This window comes from Pogoniulus pusillus, chromosome 17, assembly GCF_015220805.1.
Source record: "Pogoniulus pusillus isolate bPogPus1 chromosome 17, bPogPus1.pri, whole genome shotgun sequence".
Taxonomy (NCBI): domain Eukaryota; kingdom Metazoa; phylum Chordata; class Aves; order Piciformes; family Lybiidae; genus Pogoniulus; species Pogoniulus pusillus.
Genome location: NC_087280.1, coordinates 12,745,360 through 12,769,273, shown reverse-complemented (window position 1 = coordinate 12,769,273; position 23,914 = coordinate 12,745,360). Strand labels below are relative to the sequence as shown.

Genomic DNA, 23,914 nt, shown 5'->3' with positions numbered 1-23,914 from the left:
GAAATAGACCTACTCAGTCCAGGAATAAAAATTGTCTTTTTCAAAGGATGGCAGAACAGCTCTCCTGGCCGAGTATGGTGACACGGTTTACTCCACCCTGGCAGGACTCTGCAGTTCTTGCAGTATTTTTGATCTGAGTTAGTCTACAGGGAAGACTTCTCCATGCACTCTTTGGAAAGCCCCTTCACCTTTGTTTTATAGGTTGTCACCTGGGTCAGGGATCTGTTGACTTCTAGGAGTGATTAGCCAGAAGGCAGCACTAGGCAACAAGTCTGAACACCTTGGGGCTGTCACTTGCCACCAGAATATAGAAATACTAAATCCAGCCTTCATCACATCTCTTTTCCATTGCTGGCAAGTGTGTTTGTCTCCCAACAAACATTCAGCTTGCCATATTATGGGCTTTCATTTACAGAGTAGCACTAGATAGAGAAAACACCACAATGTCTTTACAAGTGTACACCAGCAAGCAGAAATGCCTTGTAGTGTTAGCTGCAGTGCAAAGGAAAATGTTCTGTATTACTGAAAATCCTTTACAGAGGTGAAAAATGTGACCTGCATGTATTCCATTAGCACTGCATAGGAGTCTGTTTTAATGAAACAATCCAATACCTTCTATTAAAAAGCACACTGATTTCTCTTGTTTAAAAGTCTTTTATTTATCAGTAGTGCTACACAGCAACGTACATGCTGATAGGAGAATATGTTTTAACTTAAGGCAACACCAAAACATGTTATAATGCAGTCAGAATATTAGCATGTTTTAACTGGTTCTTGAATAAGATAATGCTAGCTGTACAGGCAGGTCCTCCCCAGCATCTTTCTGTATATGTGGTTGGGGGTTGCCCATACAAGTATGACTAAAAGATTTTATGACACAATTTCTTCATTTAAGAGAAACAATAAAATGAACACTGAGTTCACTTTGGAAAGCAGCGAGTATGATACACAGCATTAACTTGTACACTTGGATCCCAAGTTTTGACATCAGTGGACTTAATCCTTTCATCTTGTCCTAACTTTCTGGTATAACCCATCTTGGCTAAAACAAATGGAGTAGTTCTGGAAAGGCATGCACAAGACCATTGTGTTATTGAGTCTAGTTTATTTGGTGTATGCCAACTTACTTTGGTATTAATCTCTGATTGTACAACACGGAACACAGAGCTGTAGTCATTTCTCTCAGAATCTTTTACATGTTTGATTGCTTGCAAATTAGATATGTGACTTGTATATTCAGTGCAACCAATGTCACTATACCACTAAGTACTGTGGGCTTAATGAATCAGTAGTATTTTGGAATCAGGCATTTTTCCTCATTTTGGCTTCATGATTCCCCTGTTTGCTGAAGTGCCCAAGAGAAACTACTGCAATACCCAAGATATTGCCATTGGCAAAGTGGTGCAGTGGGCTAAAGTATCTTCAGTGAGTCCCCCACCTTGACACAGTTAGGGAACAGACTGGGTTTGAGGCAGGACAGCACACTTTTCCATTTGTGTAAGATCTCGATAGCATGACCTGTCTTACACACACAAACAGCACCACCTTACCCCTTCTCCTCCCTTCTCCCAGTGTTTTAAATCGCAGCATGACTACATCAGCATGTCAGCACATACCTGCCATCTCTGAGGGACGATGCCTGTGATAGCACCACAAGCTGCACAGAAAACGCCATCATCAACAACAACGAGACCGAAACTTGACAGTGTCCCCAGTCAGTACAGTTTTTTCTAGGTAAAAAAGGGGTATTTTCATAAGGCGAGGTGTCTCACCTTCCTACGCCAGATCTCAGTGTTGCAGAAAGGCTTGACGCTCCACAAAACGGGACGGACCTCAGAGGCTGCTTTTAATGGTTTGGACTCAGTAATAAAACGTCCAGAAACGAAGAGCCAGGCCAGAAGGGGACCAGGGCCGACTATGTAACACCTTGGTGGCAGCCACGGCGGGGCTGTGGGTAACCCCACGCTTGTCTGTGAGCACTCTCCAGGGCTAACCCTGAAGATGGTCTAAGATGACCTGTCCTGCTCTTCCTCCTCCTCCTCCTCCTCACACCACACCCGGCTGCGAAGGAGGTCCACGGCAGGAGCGGGTCCCCGCCTAACCCGACTCGGCCGCGCCCCACAGAGCCTGCAGGGCAGCGGCTGGTCGCCAGGCTCCCGCTGCGTTCCTAGCTCAGCCCCGCGGCTCGGATAGGGCCACGGAAAGTCCCCGCCCCCGCGGGGGGAGCGGAGGCCTGGGAGGGAGGGAGTAGGATCGCCGAGTTCTGTCTCAGCAGCCATGGCCGCGTAGCGTCTGCTCGGCAGCCGCACTCGGACATGGGCCTGCCCCAGGCCGGCGGGCTGAGGCGCAACGAGTCCCCGCGGCGGTGAGTACGCAGCCGGATCCGTCGCGCTGGCCGGAGGCGGCTCTCAGGCCGCTGGGGAAGCGAGGCCTGCAGGGCAGGCGGACTCGCCTCACGGCCTCCACCGGCCGGTGTGGGAGGGGGCGGGCGCCCTTGGAGGGGAACCTCGGGACCATCCCCTAAGTGCGGCTTGGAATAGGAAGAAGCGGCTCTCTGGGGCCTGCGGAGGGCGAGGGCGGGGGGAGCGGGATCTGGGCTGGGCTGAGCGGGTGGCAGGCGGAATCGGGCCTGAGCTGGCCCTGGGGGGAGCCGGCAGCCCTCCCGATCGCGGCCGGCCGTGTGACCTTGGGCAGCCCCCAAGTGCATCCCGGCTGGGGTCTGGGGAAGCCGTGCCGGAGCCCCAGAGCGGCCAGAGGAAGATGACAGGGAAGTAGCACTTCCCAGAGTGCACTCCTCCGGCCGGAGCGGGCGAGGCGGCGAGCTGCGGTGTCATGGAGACTGCCACCGCGCTGGTCGGGCCCGCACTCGGATGCCGCAGGTTATTAACCTCTCTGCCACCTTCTCAGCATCTTGTCACGTATACTGCTCATGGATACTTTGTAGATTTGAATTTATCTAAATGAGAATGAAACTATTTGTATTCTCTAGGAGATTGAATAACTTTAAAACTTCCTCTGTAAAATCCACATGATATTTTTTAAAGCAACATAACTTTGTAGTGTCATTCTTGCCTATAAATATCAGTGAAACCATTGTGTGAAAGTGCTGTCAGAAAGGATTTTCTCGCTTGGCAAGAAGAGTGATTTCCAGGCTTAGCCGTGCAGGTATTTGCAGCATGATACACGGCCAAAGACATGGATACATGGCCAAAGACATGGCAACCTGTGTTGCCGCCTTGATAACTGGGGATATCCTGCCGTAGCCTTTCTGTCAAACCCCGGGTGATTATAATTAGCCTATGCACGTTAAGGTACAGGACCAAGATCTATAGTATTAACAGTACAGGAGTCTGAAAGAAAGCTGGACAGCTGTCAGAAATACACTGATTGATCATATAGGTCAATTATGTTAAAATACTTTATCCTTAGATTAATACTTACAATCTTAACAAAACCAACTCTTGGGTACAGACTAATAGCAGTAAAACTTAGTTCCAAGAGAACTGAGAATTAGATTTCTTGTTTGCTCAAGTTTTAAAGACAAAAGTGAATAATACCTTACTACATACCTGAATTGATGATGCACAGTACTTAGCACATCAAGTTCTTTCAGACTGTGTTAGTTACAGTAGTGCAACTGCTTCTGTGCATTGTACTTGCTGTGATCATTCTACTTAAAGCTTACTCATATCCTTAATAAAGTAGGCATGATAATTAGATGTTGAAATGCCTGTTACCAGCTGTCAGTGTAAAACTATCCATTCTCAGTATTTTAAGTGTCCATGAACATCCAAGCATGACTTCCCTTATTTTGGGATATTGGCCTGGTTTTCAGCACTGAGCAAAGAAACATTGTAGCTGGGGCCAGAAAAGATCCTCAGTTCTGAATCTGATCTCAGTTTTAAAGGAGAAAATTGATAAACCTGAAATAGGTTTCCTTTTCCTCACAGGGTTGCTGAACAGTAGATTTAGCTATTATGGTTTCTTCAGTCTCTTGAGTTTGTGGTTTTATTATCCAATTCTCTTTTCTTCCTGGGAAAAAAGATCTCTCTCAAAGTTGTATGAAATATCCTCATGTGTAATTGGAAGGGTTCATTGATGTATCAGTGTTGTCCTTGTGTTGACATGCTGCTTGTAAGTGTGGCGGGAAATTAAATGATCAGCAAAAATTGAGCCTTGCCTAGTCAGTACAGTCTGGAGCAGCAAGAGTCTATTGTGGTAAAATAGGTGATTCTGATAAGAAAATACAGTTCGCTGCAGTGGAAACAAATACAGACCTTGCAGTAGCTAGTTTGTCTCCATGCATTTCACTGTGTGCTGAATCATAGAATCAACCAGGTTGGAAGAAACCTCCAAGATCATCCAGTCCAACCTAGCACCCAGCCCTGTCCAGTCAACTAGACCATGGCACTAAATGCCTCGTCCATTTTTTTCTTGACCACCACCAGGGACAGTGACTCCACTACATCCCTGGGCAGGCCATTCCAATGTCAAATCACTCTCTCTGTGAAGAACTTCCTCCTAACATCCAGCCTATACCTCCCCCAGCACAACTTGACACTGTGTCCCCTTCTGAATATCTTAGTGCAGCTTGTTGAACTGGATTCTACCACTGAGACCAGGCCACTTAGAAATCTGATACCTGCAAAAACTTGTGTTCAGAATCAGCTGGTTATATTAATATATGAAGGAGCTGATGCCCTGAAATCACACTCTTCCCAAAGCCTGCTCAAAAAAGCAAAAAACCCAAACTTTGTTGAGGTGAGGACAACGAGAAAAAAAAAACATTACTAGAAGTCTAAGGCATTTTAAGAGTCCTCCTTATGAGACAAGATTGAACAGTCCATTGGCAACTAATGATCAGTCTGTAGGCCACTACTGACTAAAATCCAATTATGGGATTTTTTTATGCATAAACCTGAAAATGCTACTTATAGTTCCATAGTTACATTTCTACATAGAAGAAAGAAACTGCAACTGAACTCTCATATCAATTTATGATATATGCTGTATGTAAGCCCATAAAGTAGGCTGTTGAGAATTTGATTTAAAAAGAAAAAAATTACAAAGTGTTATTCCTAGTCTAGTCTTACTCATTTTACTGCAGTGTATTGGGTGGATGATGATGCTGTGGGAGATCAAAGGTTAATCACATACTGTGGCTGGTAGCTCACATTATGAAAAAGGTAGAGAAATTTTTTCAGATTAGGAAATAGAAGTTAAGCACTGAACTTGTCTGGCAATTTAAAGACCTGCAGTTATAACTTAGTAACCACTGCAGGAAAACATGGAAAGCCAAATTTTGTTCTGAGCCAAAATTCAAGATTTGGCTTCTATCCACTGATTCTACATTTATATAGATGATGTTCCAGAAGAGCTGCTTGTATCGAGGTGTCAGCAACACTTGATAATTTATTGGCATCTTTTGCTTTCCATTAAGTGGTTCATTGTCCACATAATCTTGGTTTTTTTTTCCCCCCTCACAGACACAGTAATGTTATATTCATGTCTTTTTCAGACCACATATTTAGTTACAATATTCTGTCAGAACATAACTAAATCCTGCTATTTAAGATTAAGAAAATACTGGTTACGTAACAGAGCAAACATTGAAGATATATTTGGAAAGGACTTAAAGCTTCAAAGAAAAAGTCTATTTATGTTCCAAGGGAATAAAAAAAAGCCAGGTAGACATGTTCTGAAGGTATGATTAGACAAGCAATGCTGAAATCTTAACAAGAGTGGAGCTTTTCCTTTTAATTCTATGAGGATGTAAAAGTCTTTGGTTTAGGGAAAGAGACTTTGAGATTGAAAAGATCCTTTCCTGTGGGGCAGGGGGTGCACCCATGTTTTGTTTCTGCTGACCAGAGTTCGTTTAATGAATTTACTGTCTTGTGTTCAGCACCAGAATTATCTCCCTGAATGCTGAATGTAATAGACCTTGCATAGGAAAGACAATGTTTCAGTATGAGTGTGTATGGATAATGTTTTTATATATTAAATTTAGTATATGAGAACTTCTATTATTTACTTTTTACAAGTGCCTCCTAATGAAAGATTTTTTTTATGGGCTTTGGAATTTAGAAAAGTTGTTTTCTGATTTTGGATATTAGCAAGTACAGCATCTGCGTATTCAAACAGTGAGCTACCTAGCTAGGCTTTGTTTAGGCTGACCTTGGCGTGCCAGACCTTAAAGCAAGGAGTCATCATTAGACATGTGACTTAACCTTATTTTTGCATTCCTTTCTTTTATAGACTTAGTTTTATTTGGTAATCAATTCCTAGACCAAGATCAGTCAACCTAGCAATACAGCATGCAGCGACAGTCCAAAGAACGCAGCAGCTATGCCATGAGAAGCAATAGCATTCCCACCTTGCCTTCTCATTCTTGGCTGCCTATACTGATTGCTCTGCCTGCACAAGCTCTGTAGCCTTTCTGCCTCTTCAGCAGGCTGAATTGGCTCAGTAAGAGGTTGGACAAATAGCAGATCAGCACGGGGAAGAGGGAGGGAAATCAGGACTACCTCATTTGGTGGCAGTCAGCTGTGGATCGATTTAGTTGGGTGAAACTTCAGTCTGAGGTCACTGGCAGACTGGCAGGTTTTTGGTCGCATTTGTCATGCTGATCACCTTGAAGGTGGACAGGAGATGCTTTGCCTTCATCTTCTTAAAGGCCCTGTGGGTTTTCACTAGCAAATAATGCATTTATTGCTATCATTTGAACATCTTTCTTCTAATTGGTTGTCCTTAATTTCTTCAGCATTGCTAGCACTTCAATGTCTTGAGAGGGAGCTCAGACCCTCCCCTGCCACCCCTAAGGGCTAAAATAGCTTACCACATATTAGATTCAAAGATCTTTAGTTATGCTATCTCTGAGGCTTAATGGACTGCTCTGTGCGGACTGTCAGATGGGATGATGAAGTATCCCTTATGGTCAAACTCAGCTTAACTCTTTCCTGGCTACCAAGAGAACACTTTCAAATGAGAACAGAAAGACAGTGGTACCAACAAGTTTAAGACCTACAGCATGTCCAAGAAATTTCAAGTTGACTTTAACACTAGCAGCCTTCCTCATCTCAGCTTGTCTCTCACCAAGCCATTAGAAGTCACCTTTCCAAGGAAGTAGCGTGTATTTGCAGAAGTTTGTGTTAAGCTGGCAATAAATTACTACCCATTACAAATTCCAGAGTACAGAGAAGTCAGATAATTTTTTTATAATATACTTACTGGCATTGCAGGTGAATTATTTTGCTAGATGTGATTATTTTGAACATTAAGTCAGTGTTTTTTATTATGCTTTTGTTTTTCTATTAGCAACATATTGCTAACATTGTTCATAAATTACCTATAATTATTTCAGATATATGTGTCATTTTGTGAGGATTGCATCTAGTCCTAGGGTCACATAAAGTGAGGTAGATCAGCTAATAACCTCATACAGGTAGCTGTAACTGTATTAGAAATCGTTGGAATATAATTGAGCTCTGCTTACTGTTTGTTCTTTTTTCCCTCCCAGAAAAATACTGGTAGAGACTTATAAGTAGCTGTACCATCTTGAAGGGACATAAGTAACAATATTAACATGCCTGCTGTGGCATCTGTGCCTAAGGAGCTGTATCTCTGTACTTCATTGAAAGATCTCAACAAGAAGACAGAAATAAAACCTGAAAAAACAAGTACAAAGAGGTATATATACATATATTTTCTTTTATTACTGTTAAAAGTATTATTGCTACTCTTCTGAGCAGCTTCTAAAGCAGCTATGTTGTGGATCTAAATTTTATCAATTATTTCTGTTGAATATAAATGCTTTGACAGTCATGGCTTTCAGCTATCACTCAAAACACTACATACAGAAGGTAATTCAATACACATGGCAAAATGTGATTTGAACAAAGCATGGTCATGAAAATATGGGCACTTTCAGAAAGGGCTACATAAGTCTAAGATCATAACATGATAAAAGGTTTAGCAAGTGTGTGACTAGAAAATATTTTACCTCTAGCATTTTAGACAATTGGCAATTCCATTTTCTCTGACTGTAAACTAGTTTTTCCTCAAAAAAAATTAGAAAGGAAAAGTACCTTTTTTTTTAACCCATATCTCAGTGTGCTATTTAATTATGGAGGACTTTAAGGGTAGTAAACTAGCAGAGATAAACTTCATTTGAAGGAGCACGATTGTAATTCATACTTAGTGAAAGTCTTATAATATGCTTAGTATCAAATGGTTAATATATGGACAGTGGCTGTGAACACTTAAAATGGCATCTTGTTATGAAAAGGTGTTTGGAGACGAATCAACGATAACATAGTTTACTCTTCTTTCATTTCAGTTATGTGCAGAGTGCCCTTAAGATTTTCAAGGCAGCAGAGGAAAGCAGATTGGACCGAGATGAAGAAAAAGCTTACATCCTATATATGAAATATGTGACTGTTTATAACTTTATTAAAAAGAGACCTGATTTTAAGCAGCAACAGGTATAAACTTTCTCAAAGACCTCCTCTGCATTGGAAGAAGTATTAGAAGTACAAAAAATTATATTAATGCACATTCAAAGAGTTACACTAGTATGAAGTAAACTGTCTCACTTATGATGATAGCTTTGTTTTTTCTCTTTTTGACAAGTCTGTTGTTAATTGCTTTTTACAGTTTACTTTCAATGCACTTAAGATAGATAAGTTGACAAGTCTATGATTATTTTTTCAGGGAAAAATATTTCTGTCCTCTTTCCCATTAAATTGGGTTTGGTGCAGTTGCCTTAGCTATGCTATATTTATGAGCACTATAGAATAGTTTTATTTACAGACTCATGTTTGGGAAGAAAATATTTTGATCCAAACCAGTTTCTCTTGTTGGCATAAATAAGTATAATACAAATTCTCTGTACATTAGTGGCTCTTGATATACACTAAAGTAGGCATTACTAAGCTGTACTATTAATATGTGGGGTCATGCTTGTAATTTTAGGATTATTTTCATTCAATTCTTGGACCTACAAATCTAAAAAAAGCTATTGAAGAAGCTGAAAGACTGTCAGACAGCCTTAAACTCAGGTATGTGAATACACTTAATAGATACTTTTTGTTATACCTGGATCTCATACACCTGTAATTGCAGGGTTTTGTGCAGTTTAGTAGTAAGGATTTGTGCTTGGGCAGACCCTTAGATACCCAAAATTCTTGAGAGCTTATATTTCTCATTTATCTACAAAAGTCTATTATTAGAGATTTATTTTTTTATCATCATGTACTCCAGTGACTTGCCACTGTATACACCGTGTCTTCATTTTTGGCAACTACATTTTGTTGATATTGTCTCCTGTTTTTGTTTAATGACTAAGGAAAAACTCACAAGATATAAATTATATATACATTAGAGATGATCAAGAACCATTTCCTCCTTACTCTTTTTATCATGAGGTCACTTGAAAGCAAATACACTAATGAATGTTCCTAATATTTACATATGTTTAAAAATTCTCCTAGTGTGGATTTAGTTTACACTAAGGAAGCACCATAGATTCTTTACCTAGCTACTACACCTTTTCTCTACCTCTGCCACCTGTCAGCTCATGGACATGAGCAGTTTTACCAGTAAGTAACTGAGCTGATGGTAACAGGCTTTTAGGTAGCTTATTTTCAGCTGTAAAGTTACATGACTATGCCATAAGGCACAAAACTTTGTCATTAAGTTGTAAGGTAGAATCTATCTTCAGGTGACATTTAGCACAGTATGCTTTGCATCCAGTCTGATCTACTTCTCACATGCTTAATGAGTATATTTTATGCCCTTTTCTCATCTTTTTAACTCTTTCCCTTCCCATGCCCTCTCCCCTAATACTGCTACAAAAGCATAATCAATTCCCTTTGAAATGCTTGATCCATAAAGTCAATTTAGGTGAACAAGGGAAAAAGAGTGTAGTTACATATATGTGAAAAAAGACTTTTCAAAGATGTCTCATGATACTGTGCATGAAACAATCTTTAAGTTTTCTTTCTTGTAGAGTCTAACAGAGCTACAAATTCACTGCAAGAGTAGACACTGATGGAATTATGTAAACTCAACATTTTTTAAAACTTATTGTTTAGTAACTTGTGGTTAGGTTTGAAAGTTGACACAATAACTTTCAACTACTCTGGGCAAAAAAGTATATATATTTAAAAGGAATACAAATGAAACATGACTCCTGTGTAACTACAGAAGTGGTTTCAGGGAAATTATTTATGTCATTTCTTTGGGCAGTAGGCCAGCAAATAGTTTCCATGTTAATTGTTAACCAAAGGTGGAGCTACTGAATCATTTGTGTAAGAGCAGAATACCTACACGAATGACCTACTACGTGCTTCAAAGGCTTAAGTGGGAAATTGATGGGTAAATATTCCATACTGAACAACATTAAACTAAAATCTCAAATATGCTTTGTTGTCATTAACTGCAGATGAGAACAAAATGCAGTAACTTACAGTGCTTTGCCAAACTAAGAAGCCCATTTAAAAAATAAACTTACAAACTTGCAGCCTCCTTCCTATTAGTGACCAATTAGTGGAATAGATTTGGAGGCAGAATTTGATTATCTGTTTTTTAGCACAATACTTTTGATACGGAATACAGCTGTATTGTTGTCATTTTAATTCTACTAGGCAGCATCTAATCAAAATGAGCATTTACTAATACAGTTTGGTCACATTTCACTGCTTGGTTCAGTCATTAAAATGGTTAGTTTAGAACATTCTAATTTTTCTTTTTCTTGGCCTTATGAATCAGTAGTAACCCTTAAGCTTCTCAGTTATATTAGCAGAATACTACTTTACAGTGATGGGACTATACAAACCTGCAGTTGGTGATCTAAAAGCTGTAGTCTGGAGGTCACTCGTTTACAATGTTGTGGTTGTCCTTTTAGTGGCAAAAGGCTGGGGGAGTTAATTGTAAAGCCTTATGAATATGTAAAGCTTTATGAAAAGAACAACTGAATGCAAGACCTAGTTCCACCAAAACTCTTTGTCTGTACACGATTCTTGAACTTCACTCTAGCACTAGTAAAGGGCCTACAGCAGGGACACAGCTGAGGACATAACAGTATTATATAGTCAGTTTACATTCTAAAGGTGACTGCTACCATGTAAGCAGTTCTGATCCAGCTTCTCAGACACAGGAAATTTAGATATCTGAGCTATCTTAATTTACTGTTAACTCTGTTGCAAAGCTAAAATACCTGGGATGATTGTTACCATATACTGAAGTTTACCTGTACCAATACTTACTCTTTCCTCTACAAAATAAAGAACTTATTACATTTATTGACATCATAAATAAGCATTGACCCCATGTTAAGAGGAAAAAAAATAATTTACTTATTGGCCTAATGTTACCCTTAGTGGCTATGAAATAGGATCAAAATCAGTATTTAAGAATAAGAAAACCAACCCTAAAGCTGAAGAGTGGGAGAAAGAATACCATGCAGTCTTGGAGGAAAATGCCATTTGTTTCAAATACAAAAATTGACAATGCTTCTAACTTTTTTATAAACTTTAAATACTTCTCCCCCAAGATTTGATGAATCTAATGTTAATTATCCAAGGATAACCAAAATACAGTATTTAAAAAAAAAAAAGTTGTGGTTTTTGTTTGTTTGTTCGTTTTTGTTTGGTTTTAATAATAGATATGAGGAAGCTGAAGTTCGGAAAAAACTTGAAGAGAGGGACAGACAAGAGCTGCAGAAAAAGCAGGAACCAAAAGATGATGGAAAGAATTCAGCCAAAAATGCCTCAGAAAGTGCTGGGGATTCCAAAGGAAGAAACCAAAAGGTAACTAAAAATGTTGACAAACTCTCCCATTGTTTCCATGTTTTGGTTTAATCTAGCATTTGATCTCTACTAGTAGCCACTTCCAGTTCAGAATCATGGGTTTTTAAAATGAGCTTAGACTTCCCATAATGCTTCTTTGACATTGCTTTGGAAGAGGCTCTACCAGCCTCCAAGTCTTGCAGACTGTTTTTGTATCTTCCTTAATAATACAACTGCCTACTGTAGGAAACCCAGACTCTGCTAATGAGCTGATGTTACAGATAACATTGTCACTGTAATAACCTGGAAAGAAACCAATTTCTTCACAGATATTTTACAGATTTCATCTAGCAGAAGATGTTCTAGGTTGTACTGCTTTTTTACTGTTTTCTGTCTAGGTAGGGCAGTGGCAGTAAACTTGGGGTCTTTTTAGTACATTTGTTGACACATCCATAAGAAGAAACTTCCTTTTTTTTGAGGTATCTTCCCTTGGTTTACAGTGTGACCATTTTCCTTCAAGCTTTATCAGAGTGTTTGCCACCCTGGTTCTGAGTATTAGATGTTACAGCCACACTTTATTTTTCTTTGCAATGCAGATTAATGGTGAGAGAAAGCATTCACTGGAAAGAAAGGATCAGCCTGACAGTCTGAGTAGTGGTAAGAAATGCAGCATTCACAGAGATGGAAGAGGTCTCCGTTTGACTACACATTTATTATCAAAGCAGTTGCAATTTCAGACTATCTTGATAAAATTCTAGTATCTTGCAGTTTGGTAACAGTGACTTAGTAATTAATTAAGCTCTGTTGCAGCCATCATTCGTAGCTGAAGAGGAAGATCTGCAGTGCGTAGCTTACACATGCTCCTGCAGACAACAAAATGTTAAGCTAATTGATCATTGAAACATTTAGTGTTGTCTAATTCAGCAAATCAGGTGCTAAGGACTACAGTAGTGGGAACAAGTGGTCCACCGTGTTTGTTCTATAGTATCTCACCTCAGCAGCTTTGTAGACTTCTGTGTTCTGCTTTACCTGTTTGCAGCCTTGCCTGTGCCAGTCAGATATGATCATAGCTATCTCCACTTATAATGTAGCCTTTTGCATCTAATAGCTTCTCTGTTTGAAGGAGCAGTCACACCTGAGAAACTCTTTGCGATGATGTCGGACAAAAATATTGATTTAATTATAATGGATGCTCGAAAATTGAAGGATTATCAGGAATCATGTATTCCAAGGTCCATCAGTGTCCCAGAAGAAGCTATCAGTCCTGGGTATGAAATCATATTAAATGATAATTAAATATTTAGTAGTTTTATAACCTAATAATAATACTACTAATACCTGTACACTTAGTTTTGAAGTCCCTGATACATACTTGTGGGTGAGATGTATCTGGACAGCTCTGTTCTTCCATGTACTGACTTAAATTCTGAGCATACTTATTTCATCCAAGCACATAATCATCTGGACTATATAATGCTGGACAAAATGTTACTTGTATATTTGTCTTTAAATGCATTCTAATACATTTCAGAGTTACTGCTAATTGGATTGAAGCTAGACTTCCAGAAGATTCTAGAGATCCATGGAAGAGGAGAGGACACTTTGATTATGTTATACTGCTAGACTGGTTTAGTTCTGCTGAAGACTTAAAGATAAGAACAACTCTTCAGAGCCTGAAAGATGCACTTTTTAAGGTTGGCAAGTTTCACATTTTATATTAACCTTAAATATGCAAGTCTTAAAGCACCTGTAATTACAAGGTATAAGGAAGACTTCATGACACTTTAGGCAAACATCTTGTTTGGGTTTTCAACGACTGCTTATTCTGATAGCTGAAGTGTTGTCTGAACTTTCACACTGCCCTCTTACTAAGCGATTCCTCCTGTATTGGAAATACTCAGACTCTGTTGTAGGTAGAGCTGGGAATCTAACTGTGTTGGACATGCTCCTAACACAAAGATGACCCCTGTTCCCCAAAGGGGTTTTGCAGGCTGTTTGATTCTCAGTTAACAATCTCAAAACCAGCCTATCTCAGTGTAATGATCAGACAAAGAAATGTCAGCAGCACTGCTAATATGTAAAAGTTTCTTGTCTATTTTCAAGTAATTTTATTTCAAACTTTTTTTTCCCTCTAGTGGGAAAGCAAAACTATACTGAAGAATGAACCTTTAGTTCTTGAAGGAGGTTATGAAAACTGGCTCCTTTGTTTTCCCCAGTACACAACAAATGCTAAAGTAACTCCACCCCAGCATAGGAGTGAAGCCATGACTGTTTCTTGTAAGTATAAAGGATGACATCCCCCACCAAGTGTTTATAATTACTAAATATATCTTTAATTCACTCAAATATGATTGGGATAGCCTTGCTTTGTCCAAATCTAAAGTTTGGGGTGGAATGTGGGTGCTATGCTTTCATGATTTTGTTTTGAGAGTTCTGTCATGCTTCTCTACTCTACCCTTTCCTAAAGTGGATTTTACGTATCCATCTCTGGAAGAGCCAGCTCCTGTTCCACCTGGTACTGGTACAAAGTCAGCTCCAACAGAAGTAATTAAAAATGAAGAATCAGAGGATAATTTAGAAGAGAGACTAAAAACACTTAACAGACCAAACATAAAGGATGCTGCTGTTCCAAAATCTGACAGTTCTTTTGTAGTTAATCCAGTATCAATTTCAAAAAGTATCCCTGAGGTAAGTAGTGTTTCTTCTTTTTTTTTCCTCAGAGTTAGTACATGGTTAATCTATTAGAGACCCACTACATGCAGAAGCTTAAATCCACAAGAAAACATACTCTGTATGTGTTTGCCTTAAAGACAAATATATTGGTGCAGATGCTATTGATGGCTTGTGAAGCCATGGTACCTAATCTACAGAACTAATAGAACTGAATATACTCTTTTAATAAATATTTTTATATGAGCCCCTGAGAAATTAAAAGTCAGCAAGTGATGATTAATTCACAAAGTGTACAAACAACCTTTTACACTCCAAGGTCTGCTTTCCAGCAACAATAAAGCATTTAGGTGTCTTGCACCTTTGGCCCGGTAATGAAAGCAGTAGGATTTGTTTCTTCTTTTCATGGGGATAAAGCCTACTAAAGACACCCTGCACTAAAAGAAACATAAGGATGAACTTTTCACTTTTTAACCCTTCTAGATACTGCCCTTAATACAGACATCAGCCAAGAAACCCTAAACTGTAAAATGTAAAGACCCTATTTCTGTGCCTCCCTAAACCAGACAGGCTTTTATTTCTTCAGAATATCAACATGAAAAAACCACTTGTGCTCCTAAGTCTGAGCATAAGCCATTGTTAAACGCCTCCTCCCATCAAGCATACCTGTCTTAATCATGTGCTGTGCCACATGACTGAGAGCCAAGCCCAAATTAGAATTCCTGATTACCCTAAAATACTCATCTTTGAAAGCTCAAAAATAAGGAGTTGTAGTAATCAGTGCTTAATGCTGTCTTTATGGTTCTGTAGGGCATGTTCATTCATATCTCTCACCTTGAAGTTAAGTGAATACCTGGTTTTACTAACAAGCAATTTGAATTACCAGATTTAATGAAATTGCAAGTGCACTTCCTCTTTGGCAGAAGTCAGCTTTCTATCACCTTTATAGTCTTAAAAACCTCTTTTAATACAAGCTTAGCTAACACAACAGTAATAACTGTTGCAAAATGTTGTTCTACACCTCGTGTTACAGGTTGATCGTACTAAAAAGCCTTCACTAAAACTGCCCGATGATAACAGACCAAAAGCTCCAAGTGCAGTCAGTGACAGCCAGCCTGTCGAGAATGGACGAATCATTCCAGACCGGTCCACAAAGCCACTGCATGATGCAAGGATCGTTCTGACAGAAGAAGAAAAAAGTCGTGTGCATGCAGAAACTGCTGCACTGATGGAGAAAAACAGACAGGAGAAAGAACTTCGGGAGAGGCAACAAGAAGAGCTGAAAGAGAGACTCAGGCGAGAAAAAGAACAACAAGAACAAAAAGCTAGAGAAGAACAGGAGAAGGAACAGAGAGAAAAGCTACAGCAATCCAAAGAGGATAGAGAACAGGAGAGGGATTTACGAATGAAAAGAGAACAGGAGGAGAAGGAACAAGAAAGAGCACACAAAGAAGCAGCAGAAGCAAAAAAGCAAAATAAAAATGAAGTAGAAAGCATTGGTGCAAAAAGGATTGAGATAGACAAAATATCAATGGAAGAAAGAGAGAAGGGAACTCGAACACCAGAAATGCAGAGACGGGCACTGGGGGATGCATCTCAGACCTCGGTGACTGTTTCAGGCAAGGTAAGTGAAAAAGACAAAATAGTCACCAGGTGTGGAGTAAGTATTCAGGATGATTTGTGAGTGCAAACTCTACTGTCAATCTGGAAATTTTAAATACATTGGATTTATTTAGACCATAAATGTGGAGGAGAAAGTTAAAACTTAAATACAAATAGGTTGTCTTCTTTTTTTTAATTGCAAGACAACTTCAACTGTTGTTCACAGGTAAGCATCCCATAGATGCCTATTTATTATTCTATTCCCATAGAGTAACCAAACTCCCCACTGACATGCAGCTGGAGAGAGTGTTTCATAGGGTGCAGTTCTCTATTTCCAAAATAGAGATATGGTGGCATTTTATGCCTTCTACCAAGCAATTACTGTGTATTGTACTGCTGTAATAAAAGATAGAGACAGAATTGTGTCACCACAACGGACACTTTAGTGCCCTCAGCTGCTTACATGCCAATGTAACAGGATTCGGGTGACTGGCATAGGGAGCAGAGCAGCACTCTAGTATTTGCTGAGAACAGTCCCATTTCAACTCTTTGTGGGGACAGGAGTCACAGTTCCTTCTTTGCTCAAATATTTGGAAAAAAATGCAAACTTGGATAGTGTAAAAATCGTCTGATACTGAAACAGGAGCCATTTGTGAAGCTCAGCTAATAGTCATAGAATGGCTTCAGTTGGAAGGGACTTTAAAGGTCATGTAGAAACATTCAAGGTTGGAAAAGACCCACAGGAAGACCAAGTCCAACTGATAACCTTACTCTACGAAGTTCACCCCTAAAGCATATACCCAAACATAACATCCAAATGACCTTTATAAACACATCCAGGGTTGGGCACTCAACCACCTCCCTGGGCAGCCCATTCCAATGCCTGACCACTCTTTCCATGAATATTTTTTTCCTAATGTCCAGTCTAAACCTACCCAGTCACAGCTTGAGACTGTTCCTTCTTGTTCTATCACTACCTACCTGTGAGAAGAGACTACTCTAATGGAGGAGGTATCTTTAAAACTATTTCTCAAGAACATGCATTAGGATATGTTTCTTTCCCTTTTGAATTGCAGTTGTTATTTGACCAAACTTTGGTGCCTGAATAATGCAAATGCAGAAGGAAGCCAATATAAATCTTCCTGACCAGCCTTAGCACAGTCACTCTTGAGCTTCTGACTTGACAGAGTAACTTCAGATAAATGACTGCCTATGAAGCCTATGATAAAATAAATTTGGAACGTTGGTGTCACTGCCTTTTTCTTGAAGGAGGCTTTGTCATAGTGAGAAGTAAACTGGGGAAAAGTCTTCCATTTAAAGACAAATTGTACAACACAGCTTTTGCAGGGAACTTCTGCACTTTTTTGCTGAGCTCTTGATGTTACATAACAGACTGTCTTATGTAATAAAACATTCAGCCACAAAGGCTGTTCCAGTGAATTGCCTGTAATACAGACTAAAATAAGAGTTAAACAAAAATGTGTTGATACCTCCTGTAACCACTTCTTTGTGGGATGTGCACTCAGCCAACAAAGAAGACAACTCCACTTTTTCCCTATATTGCTTTATCAGCATTCTTTACTGACATTCCAGATGAAAACTGAAAGCCTTCTCTCAAAATCTTTTACAGCAAACTGGGGTTAAAGGACAACCAGACAGTGGAGCTCAAAAGCCAGGACCCCTTAGAGAGGATTCTGAACAAGATACTGAAAGACTTAAAGTAAATACAATGCGTTGTATGTAGCCAAAACAAATCAAGCTCAGATTATTATGTTATATTTCACCTCATGCCAATTTTTGAAGTCATCATTTTAAGAAAAGACTGTGCCATCTTAACAGCTGTTTGCTTTTTTTCATTTGTTGTATTCATCTAAAAAAATACTTGAAGCTTTCCATAGAAGCCTTCATATGTTTCTGTTGGCATTAAAAAGCATTCCACACTTACTCATTATCTCATGCATACTGCTTCAGGTCCTGCTTTGAAAGGGAGAAAAGATCATCCATATGTGCTTAACAGAAGTACATATTCCTAATCTTGCAGCTTCTTTAGGGAAGAAATGGAGTATCCAGACTCTTGTGAGACTGGATTGTCTTCCTGTTCTGGAGCATGTCAGCAAATGGGTCTTGTTTAAATTCAGCGTTAGAAAGCAGTGGTACTGTATTACCACTACAGAAAATTTGATTTCCCACTGAAATCAAGGGTTTCTTGCTGAACTGTTTTGCATTGAATCGTGTAACTGTAGGGGGGTGACAGGCAGCTTGCTGTTCTGCATATGTCACTGTGTGTACCTTACATTTCTGTCTGTGTTATTAGTCTCAGCGGGAGCCATTAATTAGAGCACGAAGTGAAGAAATGGGAAGGATAATACCAGGACTGCCTGCAGGCTGGGCAAAGGTAACTTTTCTATTCTGATATCACAATCAAATTGCCTTGTTCAGTTTCATAGTACAGTTTAGTTGTGATTTATTTCTAAGTTAGATCCTCTTTGTGTTTTTTTTTTTTAAATTACTTTTTCCTCTTCAACTTCCACATGGTTATTTGAACATTATTTGTAATGGAACTAGGAGAGTTCATTTGCTGCTTCTAGTACTGAGCAGTTACCTGCAGTGTACGTTCTGGTGGAAGTGGTGCCTTCCAGCAAATTGTAATCCACTGAGAGCTGAGGCTAGTCACAACTGTTAGCCTCTCAGTGTTTGAGAAAGTCACGCACTCTTCTTACACTAGTTTAAAAATAGGCAAGCTAATGATGGATTTTCACTTGTTTTTTTCTTCTCCAAGTTTCTGGATCCAATCACTGGAACCTTTCGTTACTATCACTCGCCAACGAATACCGTTCAGATGTATCCACCAGAAATGGCTCCTTCATCCACTCCTCCATCAACCCCTCCAACTCATAAACCCAAGCCACAGGTGACTGTTGAACGAGAAAGAGAACACTCCAAGCTGAAGCGTTCCTACTCTTCCCCAGATATAACCCAAGCCATTCATGAGGAAGAGAAGAAACGGATTCCTCTAACTCCTGCAGTCAATCGTGATAATAAGTACGTTCAATAAGTTCTACCACAACTCATGCAGTAGGAGGTCATGCAGGACTTTCTTTGTGTTTGACCAACTGAAATTAATTTTCTGAGGAGATTTGAAGGGCTACTAGAGTGACAGACTTAACTTTCATTGCCAGAAGTTCAATGTACAGGGCAGCTATCTTTCAAGAATTATTGTAGCTTTTGGATGTTGCCGAGAATTTCAGGGATCATGCTGTAATTGGACAAGAGCTGCTTTCTAAGTGGTGGTATTTGTGTTAACACATTAAATGCAGAGGTTTAAGTTTTTAAACTGGGTTAAATCAACAGCTCATTCTTCAACTGCAAATCATAAAAAAACCCCAGAACAAGCGATGGAGCCTGTAACTCAGCCTCACGATAGGCCAGTGTACATGGACTTCTCGCTATGGCACTGGCTGGTTTTTAATACCTTGAGTGCTATCTTGTGCCAGAACATTTCATTCCCTGTGAGGCAGGGTGGTTTATGTGCACGGCCTTGTCAAGTCTGAGACTCCTAAAAGACAATTTCTTCCTTACAGACCAGTCTGTTACACAAAAGCTGAAATTTCAAGACTGTCTGCATCACAAATTCGCAATCTTAATCCTGTGTTTGGGGGATCGGGACCAGCTCTTACAGGACTTCGTAACCTGGGGAACACTTGCTATATGAATTCCATATTACAGTGTCTGTGCAATGCACCTCACCTCGCTGATTATTTTAACAGAAACTTGTACCACGATGATATCAACAGGTAACAATCTCATTCTTACCAAAAATACCACTGGCATTAAGGGGGGGTAGCAGACAAATGCAAAATTTCAAGAGTCTTGACATTTTAAAAATTAATGTGTGTGATGGAACAGGATTTGCTGGGCAGTCTGAGTTAAATTGTGCTTCCCACATGTAAGTGCAGTAGAGTCTCCTAACACCAAACAGAATATTTAAATTGCATCTTGCAAAACAAGCTGGGAACAGCCAGCCTGGTCCCAGATATGGAACCAAATTAGTGCTAAAAGAGACAGAGTTATTAACTCAGTCCAACAGCCAATTTTTCTTGGTCTAAAGAAATCACATGGGGATAGCATGGTGAATTAATAACTCTTTTTTTTAAAGTTATTTGAAGAACTTTTTTTTTTTTTTTCTGTCTGTTTAATTATATAGGTCAAATTTCCTGGGGCATAAAGGTGAAGTGGCCGAAGAGTTTGGTGTAATAATGAAAGCTTTATGGACAGGACAGTATAAATATATCAGTCCAAAAGACTTTAAAATTACAATTGGGAAGATTAATGATCAGTTTGCAGGATATAGCCAACAGGACTCCCAAGAATTACTGCTATTTCTAATGGATGGCTTGCATGAAGACCTAAATAAAGTAAGCACTACACTTGTAACTGATTATATATCCACCAGCTGATGAAGAGAAGTAATGGTTTTTAAAGGTCCTCTTACTTCTTAAGAGGTTTATGTTGTTGGAACCTTGTATGGAAGGAAATGCAAGTATTGAGAATTCAAGTAGGAGTTTAGTTTGAGACAGTCTAAGGTACTGAAGGGAGTAATAGAAGAAGTCTTTAAACACTGAAATATTGATGCAAATACTCAATAGTGTGCTTGCCTCTAGAGAAGACTATTTTTCTATGTGCTAAGAGATGGCTGTGGTATTTAAACTTCTGTTATTCAGGCTGACAACAGGAAAAGATACAAGGAAGAAAACAACGATCATCTTGATGACTTCAGAGCAGCAGAACTAGCCTGGCTCAAGCACAAACAGCTCAATGAGTCCATTATTGTGGCACTCTTTCAAGGCCAGTTCAAATCTACAGTGCAGTGTCTTACCTGTCACAAGAAGTCCCGAACCTTTGAGGCTTTCATGTATTTGTCGTTGCCACTTGCGTCCACTAGTAAATGTACACTGCAGGTACGTGGAGCTAGAGAGAAACAGCTTGCGGAGTGAAAACACTTCCCTGTGACTTCATTGTGGTTTTCCTTCTGCTCAGCCTCTCATTGAAGGGGTTGGTTGGCTGCTATTCCAACTTAGTTTTCACTAGCTTGAGTCATGAACAGATCTGTCTTTGTTGGTTATTCATCCTTCTACAGTTGTTTTTTAAAAATAGGTCATTCCATAAAAGTTTTAAAATACAAGCAGGATGGAAACATGAGAGCTGCAGTGGCAGAGAATACAGCCATGCTGTTTGCTTTTCTAGGTCACACTGTAAACATTTTGTGTTTTTTAAATTAACATTTTGTTGGTATATTTTGAAACACTTGCAGCTAATTAATGCACTTAGTAAAGTCTACTTCCACGCATGGATTGAACTCATTCCTCCTCATCTTCGTCAGAGCATAGTATGCAGATAATTGGTACAAGTTAACAACCAAATGCTTTTGCTGCACTTCTGTAGGCACCTGCCCTTCACAGTCCACTTGTCTTTTGTTTTAGGAATGCCTTAGATTGTTCTCCAAAGAAGAGAAGCTCACTGATAACAATAGGTTTTACTGTAGCCATTGCAAAACTCGACGGGATTCTTTGAAAAAAATAGAAATTTGGAAATTGCCACCTGTTCTTCTTGTGCACTTGAAAAGGTAAGAGAAACTCTGATTGGTGAAAACTAATCAGGGTGAAGTGCCCAGGCTTTGATGGAGACTGATTGTTCCAGTGCTGTAGCTAAAGTAGTAACGTTCCAGATCTATTTCCAGCTGTAATCTTGCAAGAATTTTATTTCCCTCCAGTGTAGAAGTGAACTCTTTTCATTTGTGCTAAGAAACACAGGTGCAAGCGTAATCAAAACTGGAGGCAAAATGCTTTAGTTGAGATCCTGTCCTGGTTAAAACCAGGGACAACAGACACATTCTTGTGACCAGCCAGTACAGCTTGTGACCAACCTGTGACTCCTAACAATGCTTTTTTATTTTCTAGATTTTCCTATGATGGAAGATGGAAGCAAAAGCTTCAGACTTCTGTAGATTTCCCATTGGAAACTCTTGACCTTTCACAGTATGTTATTGGTCCAAAGAATAACTTGAAGAGATACAATCTGTTTTCAGTATCCGTAAGTAACTGTGTCACATTTGAATTGCCAATGCTTGGGCTTGGGCTAGCTTGTGTGGTTCAGCTTGGTTTGCAGGCTGCCTACCTGACTGCAGATGAGGTTGCATTCTAAAAAGAATAGTTGGTATTGAGTAAAAATCTCATGTTCTAGCTTATTTCTGTAACCAGTAAAGGAATAGCAGCCTTCAAGGCCATTAATTATTTTCATCTTCTGCTTGCAGAATCATTATGGTGGGTTGGATGGAGGACACTATACAGCCTACTGCAAAAATGCTTCAAAGCAGCGCTGGTTTAAGTTTGATGACCATGAAGTATCTGAGATCTCGGCATCATCAGTGAAATCCTCAGCTGCATATATTCTCTTTTACACCTCTTATGAACAACGAGCAGTGGAGATGGCCACGTAAAGTAGTCTGGGTTAAGAAAACTGGTTTCCTTATGATAAGAGCAAAATAGGTATGGGAATGCATCTAAGGATGCAAAGGTATGACAAGCAGTCACAGATACAGGGGTGGTTGCAGCAGCTTTTCTGCAAGCGAGCTCTTTCTGGTCAGTACTAGTGCTTAGAAATCTGAAGACTGATTAATAATGCTTGTGGTAACCCTGCCATCTGTGAAACCATTTAGAGAGCAAACTTGCATTACCACTTATTAAAAAACAAAACCAAACAAAACCAAAAAACACCAACTCTGTTTTTAGTCTGCTCCAAATCAAATTCTAGCTTAGTCATCTGAAATCTAATAACAAGTAGTTTAAAATATCTTAAGATCCCAAGGCATATCTTGATTTTTTTTTTCCCCTTTCCTTTCACTGTTATGGCCTTTTCACATTTCTAACCTTAAGCTTGATTCTACTGTGAATACTCTAGAATGATGTAAACAGTTAGGAATGTAAGTGTACATATTGATTGCATACTTGCACATCAGAACTATGTATATAATAAAAATGTTGTCCTTTTTTTGTGAGAACCTCTACAGTTCAGAGGATTGTGTTTATTTGCCAGCTCTAAGTAACTGCAACACTACTTTAAAAAGCAGAGCTCTATTTTTTTTTTTGTTAGCTTTTGTCAATATTTGTGCACTTCAGAGTTATTCTAAACAAATCAGATTTTCCTTTTTAATTTTTTAATATAAATTTTCATGTACACATGCATTAAAAACCTTACCAAGAAATGATTTAAAAATATATCCTGTTAAATGTATGTTTGGGTTTGGTGTTTTCATTCTTAACCAGCTGTGTAATGCTCAGGATTCTATACAATGACAGGCTGATCATAGCCACAGTTTAAAAGTTCTTCAGATGGAAATAATACTACTCTGTGTAAAATGACTAATGTTAGAAATTATTTTAGTTGCATCGTGTGCTTTTCCTGCTCCAGATTTGGGTTAGTTTCCCCTCTCTAGTTAGGTTGTCATTCAAAAATTCTGAGTCCTACATCCTGAAGCTGTATCTGTCTGTGGGCATGTGTCTTGCTGATGGAATTAAGATCAGGATTGGTTGTTTTTGTGAAGCTTACCTGCTCTAATATTTTGAAGTGCTGGAGGGACAGAAATGAGAGTACTAGAATAATGCTTTTTTCTTTCTCTTACATTAATGGTCACTTTATCCCTTGCTCTCTTCTGAACACTTACCCTCGGTTGGCATCTCATATGCTTTCACCTCAGTATCCTACTGTCCATTTCTGAAAGGCAGCTTAAAACTACATGATAGACTTAACCAGCAGAGAAACAGGTATTTTCAGGTGAGTGTGCCTGTATACTCAGCTTT

At 39.3% G+C, this 23,914-nt stretch overlaps 1 protein-coding gene across 2 annotated transcripts; it reads left to right on the top strand.

Annotated features, from left to right (window-relative positions):
• Positions 1-2,211: 2,211 nt before the first annotated feature.
• On the top strand, positions 2,212-23,348 carry USP8 (ubiquitin specific peptidase 8). Of its 2 annotated transcripts, XM_064157700.1 has the most exons (20): positions 2,212-2,365; positions 7,517-7,686; positions 8,336-8,480; positions 8,971-9,056; positions 11,663-11,807; positions 12,383-12,443; positions 12,910-13,054; positions 13,318-13,480; positions 13,922-14,063; positions 14,254-14,474; positions 15,490-16,080; positions 17,689-17,778; positions 18,373-18,453; positions 18,838-19,100; positions 19,640-19,852; positions 20,263-20,473; positions 20,780-21,016; positions 21,539-21,681; positions 22,016-22,148; positions 22,369-23,348. In XM_064157700.1, exons 2-20 carry the CDS (start codon positions 7,583-7,585, stop codon positions 22,552-22,554), a joined length of 3,360 nt encoding a protein of 1,119 aa, XP_064013770.1. In that variant the 5' UTR covers positions 2,212-2,365; positions 7,517-7,582; the 3' UTR covers positions 22,555-23,348. The 2 variants fall into 2 exon arrangements, with proteins under 2 accessions (XP_064013770.1, XP_064013771.1); XM_064157701.1 differs by lacking the exon at positions 17,689-17,778.
• The last annotated feature ends 566 nt before the right edge of the window (positions 23,349-23,914 follow it).